At 31.5% G+C, this 15392-nt stretch overlaps 1 protein-coding gene across 1 annotated transcript; it reads right to left on the bottom strand.

The window, feature by feature from the left end:
* Positions 1 to 707: 707 nt before the first annotated feature.
* Positions 708 to 14694, bottom strand: LOC139492071 (acetyl-CoA acetyltransferase-like). The gene is made up of 9 exons (XM_071280199.1): positions 14575 to 14694; positions 13702 to 13836; positions 11305 to 11486; positions 8938 to 9055; positions 8012 to 8155; positions 6648 to 6764; positions 5453 to 5607; positions 2626 to 2736; positions 708 to 1082 (listed from the first exon to the last, which is right to left on the bottom strand). Exons 1-9 carry the CDS (start codon positions 14618 to 14620, stop codon positions 912 to 914), a joined length of 1179 nt encoding a protein of 392 aa, XP_071136300.1. The 5' UTR covers positions 14621 to 14694; the 3' UTR covers positions 708 to 911.
* Between the last annotated feature and the right edge of the window lie 698 nt (positions 14695 to 15392).

Genomic DNA, 15392 nt, shown 5'->3' with positions numbered 1-15392 from the left:
TATATTTCATTATGATATCGTTCTGAAAAAGTTTAGCAAAATACAAATTGTGTACTAGATCCCTCTATTTGTTCAACCATGTAAAATATTTAAGGAATGCCTAATGTTTGCTGTCATACTCATTCACAAAATTTCCAATATTGCAAGACAATAGTCAGTAAAACATCAAATGTCTTAGAGAGACATACAGACAAAGCCATGACCAACATAATAGCCTAGAATATGTGTTCATATGCAACCATGACTTTCTGGCACTATCCTGTCCAGGTTCAGTGAACCATCAAATTAAGGTCAAAATAGCATTTTGTTATTTATTTAAAAGTCACCTGGCAATAAGCATGAGTACATTGTTGTATAAAGTTTTAAGTTGATGTGACTCCATCTTTGATGTAAACTTCCTTACCTAAAAACTTGATATGGGACAAACTACCAGATGTAGAGACTTGAAAACATAATGCCTTTCTATTCATCATGGTAAAGGGGTGTAAAAAGACAAAGAACAGTCAATATATCACAATCAATAAAACATAGTTCTGAAACATGTGTTGTTAGTTGTTGGTATTTGTATGTCTTTTTTCTAGGAGTCTGGTGTTTTAGGTTGATGTGATCTGTAATACTGTTCTTTACTTTTGATGATTGCTATTCCTTCATGTTTCAATTTTACAATTGTGTGTACAGAAAGACAGAAAATGATTGAAAAACTAGAATTATCAAAAAATATAATTTATTTGTTCAATATCCCATTGTTAGTCCCACTAAGTAGATGTTTCTCCACAATAGTTTAATCCCTATAACATTTCTATACACATTGCTATACCCATGCCCCCTCCTACACATAATGCTGATTTATTTGTTCTGTAACAATGTTAGTTCCACTAAGTAGATGTTTCATCACAAGAGTTTAATCACGGTTATAACCTTTCTACACACATTGCTATACCCATGCCCCCTCCTACACACAATGCTGCAACACCTTTCTTTTTCCCTGTCCTTTCTAATGCATGAATTAATGTCACAAGAACTCTGGCTCCTGAAGCTCCAATTGGATGACCTAAAGCAATAGCTCCACCATTTATATTGACCTAAAACATAAGGTCAAATTCTGAATTAAATGGAAATAACTTGGAAATATTCTATATAATAATAAACAGCTGTACCATGAGCGCATGATACGCCCAACGTCTTGTGTGGAAGTTTTATGCAATAATCATAAATAGTTTCTGAGAAAGTTTTAAGCAATTACCATTTATTGCTTTTGAGACACGGCGGGACATGTGAAACCCCTCTCCCCCCCCCCCCCCCCAACCCTGTTTTTTTTTTTTACAAATATCACTAAAATTAAATTTTGAATCAAACCAAAAAGTATACAGATCTTTAGATTAATTTAACAAAGAAGTGTGTACAGTTTCAAGCAATAATCATAAATTGTTTTTGAGATACGGCGCGACATGTAAAAAAGACCCTCCCCTTTTTTACAAAATACTCAATAACTCAAAAATAAAATTTTTAGTCATCACCAAAAAGTATACAGATCTTTAGATTAATATAACAAAGAAGTGTGTTAAGTTTTAAGCAATAATCATAAATCGTTTTTGAGATACGGCACGACATGTAAAAACCCCCTCCCCCTTTTTTACAAAATACTCAATAACTCAAAAATGAAAGTTTGAATCATCACCAAAAAGTATACAGATCTTTAGATTAATATAACAAAAAAGTGTGTAAAGTTTTAAGCAATAATCATAAATGGTTTTTGAGATACAGCGCGACATGTAAAAAACCCTCCCCCTTTTTTACATAATACTCAATAACTCAAAAATGAAATTTTGAATTATCACCAAAAAGTATACAGATATTAAGATTAATATAACTAAGAAGTGTGTAAAGTTTAAAGCAATAATCAAGAATCGTTTTTGAGATACGGTGCGACATGTGAAAAAAAAACACACCCCTGTTTTAGTTACAAAGTGCCGTAACTCAAAAAGTTTAAATCTTATTTTCACCAAAAAGTATACAGATCATTTGACCATTATAAAAAACAACTATATTAAGTTTCATGAAATTTAGATAAGTCGTTCTCAAGTTACGGTGCGACATGTTTACGCCGGACAGACAGACAGACAGACAGACGGACAGACAGACACCAGACATTTGTATACCATAATACGTCCCGTCAAAATTTTGACGGGCGTATAAAAACTATATGTAAAGTTTTTGTTTCTTTATATAGGGATGTGTTCATTTGTTTCATGTTCATGTTGAAGTCATTCATTATCATAAGTTACCTAGACTCTGGCTATACTTTGACAAATATAAAATTAAGGAGAGGTGATATGATTGCCAAAGAGACAACTATCCACCAAAGTTCAAATGAAATGGATGTAAGCAATTATACGCAACCCTATGGTCTTTAAAATTGAGAAAACCCATACAGTATAGTCGTCTATAAAAGGTTCAACATGAAAGATTTTAAATAATTCAATTGAGAAAATTACATTGACTTGCCTATCATTGAAGACCGAGTGTTCAATAAAAGATTTTTTATTTTTTTATTTTGGATTTGTTTTTTTTTTATGTTATTTCTCAACTGTAACCTCAAGTTCAATTGTATATATTACACAATACCTTATTAATATCACAACCAAGTTCTTTAACCACCACAAATGACTGGGCAGCAAAAGCTTCATTTAATTCAAACAAGTCAACATCATCTACTGACCATCCAGCTTTCTCCAACTGTGGAAAAAAAGAATTATACTGTGAAATATAAGACATGTTGTTCTGAAACATATATTCTGTATATTCAGGAGAACTTTTACAGAATCATTTTAAAACAATGAATGAGCTGTTAATATGAGAGCAAAAGGAGCTTACAGGCATTCTTGACCTGCTACGTTCTATGATTATTTTTCAATCCACAAAGGACCTAAACTCCTGAACACAAAAATGAAAATTGTCAATATCAAACTTGACCTCCATTTTGTCATTAACATCAACATATTAAAATTTAATAAAATGCTTTGCTGAGCGCAGCTTGATACAACCACAGTAGTCCAACCCTGAACAGTTGGGGCAAATTTGGACACAATATTGAAGCTTGATAGTATCGGAGTTCATTTTGTGATCAAATTTTTGCAAAAAAAAACGTGCTCATAGATTTTACAAATTTAATCTGCAATACTGTGCAATTGAAGATTACTTCTTGAAACTTTTCAAAAATTTGAAATTTGAAAAATGTTGAAAAAAAAAATATCAACCATTTAAAATATATTGGACCCCTCCCACCCCACCCCTTTCAAACTTTTAAAATCCAACCTTGGAGCATTAACCATCAAACTCAATCCCAGTCTTTCATTTGTATTATGAAACCTTGTCGTACAATTTTATTGAGATACATACACTTTAACATAAGTTTTTGTCCCGAAACTTTAAAACTGCTTGCTTTGGCTCTTTTTTTGCTTAGAATTGGTTATAGGATTTGAATTCATGCTCAATGTTTTGCTTTTATGCAATTACCTTTGCTGTTGCAAATTGACACTTCTCCCCCCTAAAAAAAAATATTTCTACCCCCCCTCTTTTTCCAAACCCCTCACCCCCCCCCCCCCCAAAAAAAAAATGCCACCCCTCATTTTTTTACCCCCCACCCTTTTTCCAAACAATCCCAACCAAAAAAAAAATAAATTATCCCCCTTTTTTTACAAAATATTTTTATCCCCCTTCCACAATTTTATTTTTACCCTCCTCCCCCTTTCTTTTTTAACCTCCCCCACCCTTATTCCAAAAAAAATCCTTCTTCAAGTTTGGTCAAAATCTCATTTCAATTTCCCTTGGAATTTACAACCAAAATTATCCATCTAAATAGTTCTAAAAATAGAAAATGACATACAAAACCATGGCTAAAATCAACATTTCTTTATCATCATATATTAAGTAGTAACTTCTTAAACCTTAAAATTACAAAAAAAATTATACATAATTTAAAAGTAATGTAAAAGGTAATCAAACATATTATTTTTCAATTACCTCCATTAAACTCTCAATTGTCCTTTAACCAGAAAAAAACCATTGTTTCCCCCCTGTTTTTGCCCTTAATTCCTAAATAATTTGTGCCATAACCCCAGATCCATAGGTATGACCATTGACTTATTATAAGTCATTCCCAAATCTAAATACAAAAATTAACTAGTAAACTATAGAAAAGTTTCAAAGTCAATAAGAGGGGTGGGGCTAAATAATATCCATGGAAACAATGCTTGCAAATGCCAATAAATTTGCATACCAAATATCATTGACTTAACATTAGCAGTTCATCTTAAACTGATGTAATCACAAACTAATACATGTAAACTAAGATAAGTTTCAGAGTCATTAGACTGTGGCTGAGGGGTAAGGCCAAGTAATCTCCATGGAAATGAGATGTGCCAATGCTTATACAGTGGCGGATCCAAGGGGGGGGTTCCGGGGGTGCGCACCCCCCTTTATTTTTGCCGATCAATGCATTTGTATCAGGACATATGTTTTGCACCCCTTGCACCCCCCCTTTGCCCTGGGTTAGCACCCCCCCTTTCGAAAATTCCTGCATCCGCCCCTGTTATACAACTGAATACCAATTAACATTGGCCTACCACTAATGGTTCCCCTTGAATTGACCTAATCACAAACTATTACATGATAACTCAGAAAATAATTCAAAGTTAATAGACCATGACTAAGGGGGGGAGCCAAATTATCTCCATGGAAATGAGGTATGCCGATGCTTACACAATTACATACCAAATATCATGGACCTATCACTTGTGGTTCCCCATAAACTGACCTAATCACAAAATAATACATGTAAAATAAGTAAAAGTTTCAAAGTCAATAGACCACGACTAAGGGGGTGGAGCTAAATTATCTACATGGAAATAAGATGTGCAAATGCTTACACAACTGCATACCAAATATCATTGACCTATCACTTGTGGTTCCCCATAAACTGACCTAATCAAAAACTAAAACATGTAAAATAAGCAAAAGTTTGAAGTCAATAGACTATGACTGTGGGGGCAGGGCCAAATAATCTCCATGGAAATGAGATGTACCAATGCTTATACAACTGCATACCAAATATGATTGACCTACCACTTGTGGTTCACCATAAACTAGACCTAATCACAAACTAATACATTGTTGATGCCGCCGTCGCCAACACCAGAAACAGCATACCTATGTTTCGCTTTTTGACTCCGTCAAGGCGAGACAAAAACCGTCAGACCTATTTGATCTCTTTCTGTATTGACCTAAGAGTTTTGACTTTGTCCATTTCTCACAAGGACAATACATTTTCTGAATTTGTTATTTAAAATTCTCTTGGTTGTCATTTTAACCTTTACACACCAAAGTTTTTTTGTTTACACTCAGTATCATAATTATTATTATTGTATGCTAACAAATCAGGTGACTTACTTACTGCTTTTTTACTTGCAGAAATGGGTCCAGTACCCATAATTTCGGGATCTACACCAGTTTGTGCCCAAGATGCTATTCTGCATTTTGGTGTAACCCCTCTTTTGTTTGCGTCATTCGCACTCATTAATAATACAGCAGCTGCCCCATCATTTAAACCTACAATAAGTAAACAGGGTCAGTCTCTTTCAGATTCGTTCAAATTAAAAGTATTGTACAAGGAACCCCATCACTAACATATGTACTCATTGCTCATCCATTATTACATTGGAGGGAGGGGATCCAATATATTAATCATCCCTAACTCAAATATGAAGAATTTTAGGTTCAGGGAGTCTTGAAGTCAGTTTTACATCTTCAGATATACTAATTTTTTTTTTACATTTCTCAATTGGACTGTATCACTACAATACTTTTAAAAGTTCATGATCCATTTTTTTTGCTGTGTTATTTCATTCCCCTATTGGATATTTGAGGCATGAAACATGACTTAAAATTTAAGGTTTGTGGAAAATATTTGGATGTAATTCACTATCAGGACTAAGGACAATAATGTAGGCAATGAAAATCAAAGGGCAATAATTGTGTTATCTGTCCTATTATTGTTCAAAATCATGACATATTTCAAAATTATATTGACATGATTAAAACAGATTTTATAAAAAAAAATGTTTACCAAGTTTCATGGCTACAGGGCAATAATTGTCTTATCAGGCAAATAAGGGAAAGACCAAATTACCTCCCCTGAAAAATAAAATATGCTATGACATGTATATTTGAATGTGGAACAATTTTTCAAAGCCTTATGAAAGCATAATATGTTGGTTATTTGTTGCAATTCTTATGTTTTCAAACAACAAATCTGACAATAAAGATATGCACAGAAACCTGATTAAAGCTGTGTAAAAAATAGAATTAAAAGAAAATTTACAGAACCAATAACTAATAATGGAATTAACTTTCATGAAGAGCAAAAACATATATACTTTGCTGAACAATCTATCAAATATATGTATTTCATCTCTTACAATGTGCAAAAAATATGCATATAAATTCAGATGTTGTGGAACACCATTGATGGGAAACAAGACCTAATGTAGAGAATTTCCATCTTTTCCTGAATTGCAACAGACACTAGATAATGGCCTACATATCTTAATTTAAATTTCAAGTTAATTATAGGGGTATATGATTGATACCTGAGGCATTCCCAGCAGTTACTGATCCTGATTTGTCAAAGGCTGGTCTCAATTTACTAAAGCCTTCCACTGTGCAACCTTGTCTTGGGAATTCATCTGTTGTTATTTCTTTGGTACCTTAAATATCCAAATATACTGATTTTCTGTTTTTCCACATATAATGAATACAAAATATTTTCATTTAAAATTGCAAAAAAACCTGGAGCAGTTAATTAGAATCCCAATAATTTTTTGAGATTTGTTTTTCTTTATCATTTAACTGAATTCAATTCATTGTGTATTATAATTTCAAGGTTGGTTAACAAAATATTGAAGATGAGAATTAAAAGGTTGTGTTTTAGATGTATAAAGTGTGATGCTGACTTAACTTCAATTTTCAAAAATATAATGTTGATGATGGCATAATGGATGATTGATATGGCAGCAATGATGTGTAGATCAAGATTTAAGGCAACACTTAAAAAACTAGTCATTGTTGGATGAAAAGAAGATGGATGTGACAACATTTCAGATTTTCCTAGAGGTACACATTGACCATATATCAATCATTTCAGACTTAAAATTACTTAGATGGAACATTTAAACACAAACTCAAAAGTTGTAATTAATGAAAATAAGTAAAGATTAATGGTACCAGGTTTCTGCCCTTCAATACTGTAAAACATAACGAGAAAGTCAAAATATAAACTTTTGGTTGATTTAATAGAATCTTGTTTTTCATCAAAACAAAGGCAGTTTTTCTAAGCTGTTCCCCCTTGAACAAACACATTATGTATGTGTGTGACTGTCCAAATTCAGGAGCCTGTAATTCAGTGGTTGTCATTTGTTTATGTGTTACATATTTGTTTTTCGTTAATTTTTTTATATGAATAAGGCCTTTAGTTTTTTCGTCTGAATTGTTTTACATTGTCATTTCAGGGCCTTTTATAGCTGACTATCAGGTATGGGCTTTGCTCATTGTTGAAGGCCGTACAGTGACCTATAGTTGTTAATTTCTGTGTCATTTTGGTCTCTTTTAGACGGTTGTCTCATTGGCAATCATACCACATCTTCTTTTTTATATATCTTCTTTGATTATAAAAGTCAATATGATCTTTCAATGTACTAGTAGTTTATATGCTAACTTATTATTTCTTTTTATCAAATACAAAAAGCATACTATTGTTTCCCCCCAAATATACAATGAAGTGTTTCCCTAACTGTTTTCCTTTAGAAAATAATTCCTATTAGTCATAATAATACAATAAATTTACCAACAAATATAATTAATGCATGAACAAACAAATATACATATGAAGTTGATGTATGCTGCTGGAAGTTGAACATCACAATATAATTATTTGAATACAGAAAAAATGAATTACCTCCCCTTCCTGAAATAGATATTGGTATTATTTCTTTTGCGAAATATCCTTGTTTTTGAGCTTCTTCACATTTTTGTTGTGAATGACAAGCAAATTTGTCTTGTTCTTCTCTGCTTACATTCCATCGCTTGGCCACATTCTCAGCTGAAATAAAAAAAAACAAAAAACACTTAGCTGACTATCTATGTTTCACATGGCTGTGCATATTTCAGTCTTTTACTTTTATCATAATGTACTGTAATCTACGACCTGATCAAGTTTATTATATCAAACTCCATTATAGGAAAGACTTTAAACAATAATAAAATTGAGAATGGAAATGGGGAATGTGTCAAAGAGACAACAACGCGACCATAGAATAGACAACAGCAAAGGTCACCAATAGGTCTTCAATGCAGCGAGAAATTCCCCCACCGGGAGGCGTCCTTCTGCTGGCCCCTAAACAAATATATATACTAGTTATAAGTCTGTAGCTGATGTGTTTTAAGACATAATTTCTGATTTGTAGTTTCCAAGATAAATGCAGCAAAATTTTAATCATGGCCAAAATGTATTCGAATATACCGGTACTGTGGATTCATTTATTTTTGTGGGTATCAATTTTCGTGGATTGCGAAAATCTTGCATTTTCGAGGTTATTTGATTTTGTGGTTTTGACAATCCCTGTATACAAAGCTTATTAAAATATGTATTTCGTTGAACATCTGATTTCATGGTTCACCTGTACCCACGAAACCCACGGAAATTGGTATCCAACGAATAATAATGAATCCACAGTATTTAAGTATTTAAATATTTGGTAATTAGTGTTGATGATGATTCTGAAAATGCATAAGATTCTATATCATGTTCTCATAAAATTTGGTCACACATTTCAGGAAGCTTCATTTTTTAGTTTCCAAGGACAACAGCAGGTGTATAATTACCTGTGATTCCCATATGATAGTTATGGAAAGCATCAGTTAAGCCATCTTTCAGCATACTATCAACAAAAGATACATCTCCAAACTTAGTACCAGATCTCATGTTGCAACAATGGGGAGCCTACAATTTGACAAGTAAAAATGAAAAAAATATTTTTTCATCATTAAATCATTATATAAGATAATAAGAAACAATATTCTATGTATTTTTCATCAAGGTTTTCCTTAACAACTATCTTGGTAGTTAATTTATGGTTTTCACTAAGGCAGGCCATGAGTCCTAGTCTGGACTCATCATTTCATAAATTAGTAGATGCAGTAAGATTGTAAAGCATTGAATCAGTTCAGAAATAAAAATTTATCAAAATTGGATGTCATTTCCTTGCTCATTTTATCCAGGAGATTAAAATATTAAATCATATACTCATATAGTAATAAATATTTAGCTTCTCACTGTTAAATTTGTCATGCCCAAAAATGACCAGTCCCTGTGCTTGTCTAAAAAGCCTTCTAAATACACCCCAAAAAATTTAATTATTTCTTTAATGCTTTGTGTAAAACATGAAAACAGATATCAATAAATATAAACTTTATAATTATGATATGAGTATGTAATTTTTACATCGGGATGACGGTAGACCTTGAGGTCATTTCGATGTATTGCTATTGCCTAAATTTCCATTATGCAACATTATGCAAATTAGTTTGGGGTTTTCAACCGATCTATAAAAATTATAGATCCTCGGTCATTACAAGTGAAAAAAGTGCATTTTTATACCTGCGATTCCATTCTCCATTCATACGATGATTCAACAAAATATGCAATCATTTCAGTTGTTGATTTAGTACTGAAAATTTTACTGAATTATCCCTTATTAAATACAGTTTTATGTTTAATTGGTGTTTAAGAAAGAGGTCAGGTGCTCTTGTTCATTCATAAAATTATCATTCATTCATAAATTTATCGTAAAATCAAAATCACTACACAGGTCACTGTGACAGGTTATACGTAGTGTCAAATGATTACCTGTACTCTAAAAATAGACAAACTTAACTGCCTTCTGAAAAATAGCTGACTCAGAGAAAAGATTCTTACGAGGTTCCTGACTCCCCTTACTAATGAAATGGACCTGAAATTTATTTCACATGTTTTCGAAATATTGAAGATAATTATAATAATAATAATAATAAAATTCTTTTTTTAACAAAGGTAACTCATTTAACAAGATCATTTTTCGCAACGTTTCCTGAAAATAGATAAATATCAAAGCAACATAGAGCTGTTTGTTCTTGTTCGTATAATGACGATTTAATGTCATGTTTGTCTGTGATGACCCCCCACCCCCAGTTACAAACACCAAACACTACCAGAGGATAATCCATAATGATTTCTTTTTGAGTTATATGTTTCAGCACATGTATAATTAACCCTAACTTTAGCCTGGTAAACGTGTTGTCTCCTTGTGAAATATAAAACATAGTAAAAATAATTTCCTGCTAAAGTCTTTTATTGGTATAAAGTTAAAACCTTCTTGCTTCTCACTAGACAATACTCCTGTCCTGTCAGGTTTAATTCTATATATGTGGATGAAAAATAAAAGTCCCCAAAACATTAACATGGCAGTAATTGCTTTTACAGCCTTTAAGGTTTTGATTTTTTTTACAGAAGAGTGTCCACCATGTACTTGCACTGCACTATAATAATAGTAGAATATACAAATAGATGAAAATTATATATACATGCAACCGTAATATTAATATAATGTACAATTTCTTATGTTAAAAGCTCATTAGAGCTTATGTTTGTCTCTGTTTCACTTCGTATACCTTGCCGACTCTAAATAAAGCTTATTTATTTATTATTATTTTAACCACAAACCAGTGTATTTTCTGGGACTATTATTATATTAGTATAATAGTCCAAGGTATACTGATTTGTACAATATAATAGTTATTACAGTGAGGTTGAATTTCCTGATATTTATTCATCATCCAAGCACGAACTTGTATCAGAAAAAAATATCTCTGTAAATTAACCTCAGTTTCAAGTATAGAGATGTGATCTGTTTCTGTGACTTGTGCTTTTCACCATCCACAAGAACCTGTGGTCATCCCATGTTCAGTACTTCAGTATTTTGATTTTATCTTACTAACTCGAATTGTTTGACATTTTGTCATATCAGACCCTGATAAAAACTACCAGTACTATACCATATGTGTTTTGCTCATTGTTGATGGTCCTACAGTCACCAAAAGTTGCCAGCATTCACATCATTTGAATGCTGCTGGAAAGTTGTCTTATTGACAATCATACCACATCTCCTTATGTTTACTTGTATAAATGAAAGAATAAGTTGAATAATTTCATACCATACTCATATTTTCCTGGCCCCCTGCAACTACAATATCAGCATCTCCATTCTTTATAGCCTGGTATCCTAATACAACAGCTCGTAACCCAGATCCACATAACATGTTTACTCCACATGCTGGTATTGAAACTGGTAATCCAGCCTTCACACTGGCCTGTCTGGCAGGATTTTGTCCTTGAACTGGATAAAATAATATTTTCAAATACCATTTTCCAAACAAGACAAATTAGTCGCCATTATTAAAGTTTGATTTTTTTTTAAATGCATGGCCTTAACATTTTCATAGGAGGAATTTTAATGTTTATACCAAATATGTAAATAAGATATTTACATGAACAGTATATATTAATTTATTAGGCAGGGCAATAGTTCTATTCTAAAAGGTGTCATTAACCAATTCTAGTTTAACTTAAGGTGGTACCTAACACTACAAGGAGATAACTCTGTAAAATCAGCTAAACCTTTTAATTACGTTGCGTTGTTAAGGGAATATTAAGCTTCTCAATGATCAAAATTAGTGTTTGTCAAACTGCTATATAACTAGTGTAATTTTTCTGATAAAATGGTTGGTTCAAATTTTTTGAATTTTTTTATATTTTTGGCAAAGGGTCTAAGTAAATACTTTGTCAAAGTTTTATGAAAATTGAACGAGCCAAATTAATTTTCGTGAAAGTGTTGGGTACAACATGTACCACCTTAAGATAAAGAATTATTATTATAAACAACTCTCCCAATATTTTCTAGTTGCCCAGTCAGTGGGCAACCCTAAAAGAAGAACAGTTGAATTAATCAATGTTGACTTTTTTAACTAATAACCATTAAAACCACATGAGCTATAGACACATATAATCACATTATATAACTAGTACAGCTTATTTTTAATTTTGATAATGTGTGGGAAAAAATTACAGTTCGTAAATTGACAGTAGGAATAATTACTTCTTCCTTCAAAAAGAAATAGTTCATGTTGACATGTGCACAATGATTACATCTACATCATATGAAATAAATACATGTATTCATGCACAAATAATGATAAATATTTTAAATTTGAAAACTGTATTTCAGTTTTCTAACCTTATAACTGTCAACATATATTTGTTCCTAATAATAATTGTTCCTGAGGGAAAAAATATTGTAATAATACATGTTCTGCGGAAATTGTGTCATGGAATACTTTTTCCATCTGTATTATATTTGTTCCACTAATATTATATGAATGTATACTGAAACACAGAGGCTGATGAATATGAGAAAATATTTATGTTCTTAAATGATGGAACATATGTTGAAGGTAACTAAATATGTTAAAAAGTTCAGCTGTGAAATATAATGTTAATTCTAATGAGAAAAATATCATTTAAAGGTAAAATATGCATACCAGTAATTGTGGATAATTCAGAATGATTGTTTAATATCTACAAGATTGGGAACAATTATTTCTCATATTCACGATACCTGTTCTTATAATATCAATTTACCAATCTGGCATTAGTAATGGATAGAAATAATAATATTTTTTGGTCAGAAAAGATATTATATAATATTTTTTCCAATCTGAATATATACATTGTATTACATAATATTTTTTCCAATCGAAATAATTATTACATAAGATTTTTTTCCATTTTTTTTTTCTCATTTTAATGAGTGATATTTCAAAATGATGAAAGTCAAAATGTTACACCAGTCATAAGATGAAATTTCTACCATAATGTTTATTCCAAAGATAATTTATTATGTAATAAAACATCCTATTGGAATTTGTTTTATGTGATAAAAATTCTGGGGCATTGGTCCTTTTATTATGCTGATGGTATAAATATCACATAACAATAATTCCAATTGGAACTTTTGTTACATAATAAATTATCTTTGGAATAAATATTATGACGGAACTTATATTCTGTGACATAACTTCTCGGCTATTGGCAGTTTCTTAACAATTTCAGTTGGTGTTGCAAATTTTTTTTTTATGGCTGTTGATGTTTTTCTTAACTTCTACTGACAATTCTTTTTAAAAAAGCCTGAGGTAAATATAATTCTCAACTTGTAATATTGTGCGTAACATTGGTTAACTAGTATTTACTAAAATTCTTGAGTTATAAATACTTGTGTAAAGAAAATAAAAAATTGACTGTCACAGGCTATTTGCTCTATAGAATTAACTGTTTCATATTGTGGACTCATTGGGTTTTTTTTTTTTTTGGGGGGGGGGGGGGGTTTGGAACCTGTGTATTTGATTTTTGGTTTTGAAAAAGTCTGCATAGAAGGAAATTTGCATTTCGTTGAACATTCAAAGCTGAAGTATACCCATCCCTACATAATCCAGGAAAACTGGTATACCGGGAATAAAAATGAATCCACAGTAATCTAAATCTAATGATAACAATACCAGCAGTATAAACTTGTCCTAAAATAACTTCAGACACATCCTCTGGTAGTACTTTGCCTCTGGTGAGTACATCCTTAATACAACTTGCTCCTAGTTCATGTGCAGGCACATTGGAAAAAGCACCAAGAAAACTACCTGTAAAGAATTCAAAATTGATAGTGCTGATACTTTTAGTCTTTACTCGTGAATGGACACAAAGAAAGTAAGCAATTAAGTGAATCAGAGATAGATTTATAAAAGTTTTTCAAAATATAAGTTCATGTCACATTGTAATACTTTATTGTTGTAATTTTTCATTCATAAATACTGTTTAAACTTACAATAATAATGTAAATTTCATTCTTTTTTCGGCATATATATTTTAAATCTGAATAAAGACAAGTCTGTGCACGGTTCGAAAAGTTTTACAGTATTGCTGGACCTAACTAAACAAATTTAAATACTTTTACAGAGTATCAGAATATCAAACGCTTCATTAAATTTTGCTATGCATTTATTATATTTCCTGTAGAAATTACCAACATCAAAGACATATAAATGTCTCTGTACGTCAACTTTAAACTACAAAAAAAGTTTGGAAACATGTTTTAAAATTAGAAGTTCACCTATAGTATGATACATGTGCTGAACTATTAGGATTGACATGGACAAAAGAGAACAATAGACTTCTACGCAACAATAGGTGATTTAAACTGTGCAACTGAATGGAAGGTTTCAAACAAAAGCTGAAACACAGGGCTGACAGGTGTTTTGTTTATTGCTTTTTTTGGAAGGCTATGTCTTATGTGCATAGGGTATTCGTGATCATTGTTATTTGTGTTCAAGCAGTTTTCATTGGGAAAAGAACTTTATAAATATTCTTAAAATCGTAACCTATTGCTGTTCTGCATGAAGAAACTATCACAACTTCTTGAGACATTGCTTTCACTTTGCACTTTCGTTTTCAAAATCAGTGTCGAAGACACGCTTTACCAAAAGTTCTACTGTAACTTGATAATTTCTTGTTTTTCCTGGCAACTTATGTTTCGTAAATAACTGGAAACAAATATTGTAAAACGATAATAGTATAGTTTTCAAGAAATAAACGTTTTCAATAAATACATATTGTGTATTTACTTTAACTAGAGGATAATTAGCTTCTTTTATTTAGTGAATATACACTTTACCGGAAAAATATTAAAACACTTGACTGACCTCATATCTTACTTCCTTTCCAAAATCGGTCAAAATGGTGAGGCAATACGCAAGCAAATAGCAAATATAAAATCCTTAATCATCCGCTTTCTTGATTATATTCTGTGCTCCTTTTACTGTTTGTTTAAAGAATAAATTACTTAACGTCTACTTTTCAGTTAAGTGGAGTTGTTTTGATTTCTAAACTCTTCAATAAAACTCTGATAATATGTACTATAAGCATCATTTCTGCTATGTCTGTATCTGTATCTGTATATTTTCTGCCAATATAGGCACACCTTCAGTATGATGCCAATATCCACTATTCAGCAAGAATGCAATTTATTTTTAACTGTTTGTCACTTTTTAGCTAGAGCAAGGATAAGATGATGATGACGTTATTTGAAATATTGTATTTGCATAGAAAGTCCCTGCCTTATATGAAAATGAAATATATGTCAGTTCTTGCAAATATTTGAAATTATTTGATGTAAACATTTTACTGATTTGTGATTGCT

This window comes from Mytilus edulis, chromosome 10 (genome assembly GCF_963676685.1).
Source record: "Mytilus edulis chromosome 10, xbMytEdul2.2, whole genome shotgun sequence".
NCBI classification, from domain to species: Eukaryota; Metazoa; Mollusca; class Bivalvia; order Mytilida; family Mytilidae; genus Mytilus; species Mytilus edulis.
This window is presented reverse-complemented; position numbering and strand designations above follow the sequence as displayed.

What these genes read in the sequence shown, in the direction of transcription:
- LOC139492071 (XM_071280199.1), bottom strand. Translation starts at nt 14,620, where the DNA reads ATGTCTCAAGAAGTTGTGATAGTTTCTTCATGCAGAACAGCAATAG. An exon ending in ATCTATTTCAGGAAGGGGAG is followed by an intron (nt 6,765 to 8,011) that starts GTAATTCATTTT and finishes TGGATATTTAAG; the next exon opens with GTACCAAAGAAATAACAACA. An exon ending in TTTCTGCAAGTAAAAAAGCA is followed by an intron (nt 2,737 to 5,452) that starts GTAAGTAAGTCA and finishes TTTTTTCCACAG; the next exon opens with TTGGAGAAAGCTGGATGGTC.